The following is a 3161-nucleotide window of genomic DNA, read 5'->3' as shown; positions in this document are numbered from 1 at the left end:
AGTGGGGGGGGGGGCTCACACCTTTTGTTCGTTGATTAGTACTGAATGATAGATAATAATCACATCAAACAATAAGGTAATGGGCCTGTATTGTTTACAATACACATTCGCGCGCTTGCCCTACAAATGATTAGCCCATTCAATGGAGAAGACCTGCAAGTACACTTACCTTTTACATATTCTGTCAACTCACATGATTCCCGGTCTTGTGTAATCACGAATCACATTAATTTCACATTTGTTTCACATGTCAAAAATGTGATTTGATGTCACATTTTTTCACATTTTGCGTTTTCGTGAACATCACATAAATTTCACATTTCGCGGACTGCCAGATGTCTTCACATCTTTTCACATTTTGTAGTCAAACCCATTTCACATAACTTTCACATAAAGACACATTTCTAAAAATGTGACTCAGGTTAACATTGTTTCACATTTTCACTGAGAGTACGTTTCACATAAAAATCACATAGACATCGGCGGAAAAAGAACATACAGGCAGTCACATAATTTCACATAATGGAAGGAGATCCAACATCACATTTAGATAACATCTTTTCACATTTGAAAATGTGATTTTTCTGGACCGTTCACTGCAAATGTGAAAAAAATGTGACGCAAAATAATAACATTTTTTCACATAAAGGTGTCGCGCTTCAGAAATGTTATTTTATATGATTTTCTGTGAACTTATGTGATAAAATGTGATGCTGTTGAACCTCAAAAAAATTCACATTACATCACATTTTTTCACATTTCCTTGAAATTTTGCACGAAATTCACATAATTTTCACATTTATGCACCTGGTAGTGCACAATGGCATCTGCAACAGCCTAAATAATACACAAAACCATTATTCATTTTAGTTAGTTACCCTGTACTTACGAAATCGCCCGTGAAGTTGCCATGACCAAAGCAGAAAGTGCTGAAGTTTCCGTCCATGAGGTACGAAGAGAACTGTTCCGCCCTCTCAGCTGTCCACTGGAACCCCTCCACCAGTTCCTCATACGTCTTGTTCACCAAACTGGGCGGGGCCAGGACTTGGAAAGGATCACTGCACAACAGAGCAAGTCATACATGTTTATAATACGTAATTTCCAACATGTAACCACAAGACGTGGTGCGATGATGGCAAACTCAAGTTTTTCAAACTTATATTACTGCCGCCACCAACACAGGGGACAATACATTACTCATTTTCACCTGAGCAAAGTGAGGAAAGTCGTGTAAAGTGCCTTTCCCAAGGGCACAAGATCGGTGGCAGGTCAGGACTCGAACCCGGGACCTCTAGGTTCAGAGCACTCGAGCACTCTGCCGCTACGCCACACGACACGACACGATACGTTAAGTTTTATAATACGTTAAGTTTTGCTTGTACATTTATTAGAAAGTTCGCAATTGGTAACTTAGTCCATGTTGATTTGATTATATGGATGACATCCTCTTGGAACCCCAAAACTGATGCGAGCGTGCGAATTAAATAAAAAAAAGTTTTGCAAAAAAAAGTTGCTTTCATTGTGAAATCTACGTGGTCATGAAGGTCAACAAAGGACACAACCTTACGGTACGGTATGGTGAATAATCTACTCTTCAAATTTATTTCATGTTCGTCTTTTTCGTCTTTGGCATTCTACGACATTGGTATCGTTTTCAAATGTTTGCTTTTTCAGCTTACGGTATATATTTACTTATTTTGCAACTGTTTTGTGCGATTTACAGTATGGTTGAAAACTTTTTTTGGAAACGGCAGAAAATTCATGCGCGCGCGGATGTCATCCATATAATTAAATTAACATGGCCTTAAGTAGAAGCCGTAAGAAGATGCTGATTAGGGAGACTTACCTTTTATAGTCTTCCACTCCTACGAAGCTGAGTGTTCTGCTGACAGAAGGCCTGCTGTCACAGTTGGCCAGGTTGAATTTCGGATAGTAGAACAAGAAGTCCATACACATCTCCTCGGGTGTACCTAACCCACCCTGTCAGTGGGATGCACACATGTGAAAACACAGCATGAGTGACCTGGAACAGTGATGCTATACAACCTAAACAAGGACTGGTCTACACTGACAGAAACAAAAAACGCTCCAACAGTGTTGCAGTGTTGTGTGAATAGTTGCAGATAACTAGAGATGCTGAAACGGATACTTTTATGTTTACCGAAGGAAAACATTTTGTTATGGGTTCACCACACCACGAAGTGGTGGTGAACCCATATTGCTTTTTCTGATGTTTCTTCTTCTTCTCCTTCTCCTCCTGCCATTTTTTAAATGGATTCAGCTTCTTCATTTTAGAGCCCAAGGTCCTGAAATTTGGTATGGAGGTACAGTGGGCAAATACCCCTAGGCGTTTTTTTAATTATTGTGATACAGGCTTTTAGAATGGTTTTATTTGAGTTTTTTTGGCTGTGTTATAGCAAATGTATTACTGTGTTAGTGTGCCTTGTTTACCACGTTTGGGCATGAGTCATCACAATGGAATGCAGGGCATCAACCAATAGGCATGCAGCTTTCCTCTATTCTTCTTGCTGATTGGCTGTTGGGATTTAACTTGATCAACACCTGCACAGTGCATTTCCACCTGCACAGAGCATTTCTTGCTGATTGGCTGTTGGGATTTAACTTGATTTAACACCTGCACAGAGCATTTCCATACTTGACAGTATGTCTGTATTGAAGTGTTTTGGTAGGTATTTCAAGCTTTCCTGCTCCAGCATCGGAATGCGGGGCATGGACGTTTTTTTTTTTATTTTGAAAATCAACAGTTTGCATTATGCAATTAAAAATCCTAACCAATAAAGTAGGGAATAGCTATCCAACTGTTTGTTTTAGTTGTATTTTACTTCATATTATAGTTATATCAATGTAAATCATTGTTTTCTCTTGTGTTTCTCATTCTTTCCCTGCCATGTCGTAAAATGTGGTGAACCCATCGCTGTATTTGCTCCAAAACAAATATTGGCCTTTCTAGTTTTGGATACGTTTCCTCCTCTTCTTTAGTTTCGAACATTGGCCTCTGGCCTGGTCAATGACCTGATTTGTTGCGGTCTCTCACCATCGTAACTAGTGTTGGGTTACATAATGTTGCAATTTTATAGTAGGAGGGATTTATACTCCTGTCTGACCACATATATGAATGGATTCGAATAAGAATGAACAGA

The 3161-nt window shown here is 39.2% G+C and overlaps 1 protein-coding gene across 1 annotated transcript; it reads right to left on the bottom strand.

The window, feature by feature from the left end:
• Positions 1-889: 889 nt before the first annotated feature.
• Positions 890-1980, bottom strand: LOC109465097 (DBH-like monooxygenase protein 1 homolog; the record flags this gene model as incomplete). The annotated part of the gene is made up of 2 exons (XM_019762237.1): positions 890-1058; positions 1847-1980. Coding segments are annotated over 2 exons (303 nt in total), but the record flags the coding sequence as incomplete, so codon positions are not given.
• Between the last annotated feature and the right edge of the window lie 1181 nt (positions 1981-3161).

This window comes from Branchiostoma belcheri, unplaced genomic scaffold, assembly GCF_001625305.1.
Source record: "Branchiostoma belcheri isolate BF01 breed outbred unplaced genomic scaffold, Haploidv18h27 scaffold1476, whole genome shotgun sequence".
In the NCBI taxonomy this organism is placed as follows: Eukaryota; Metazoa; Chordata; class Leptocardii; order Amphioxiformes; family Branchiostomatidae; genus Branchiostoma; species Branchiostoma belcheri.
This window is presented reverse-complemented; position numbering and strand designations above follow the sequence as displayed.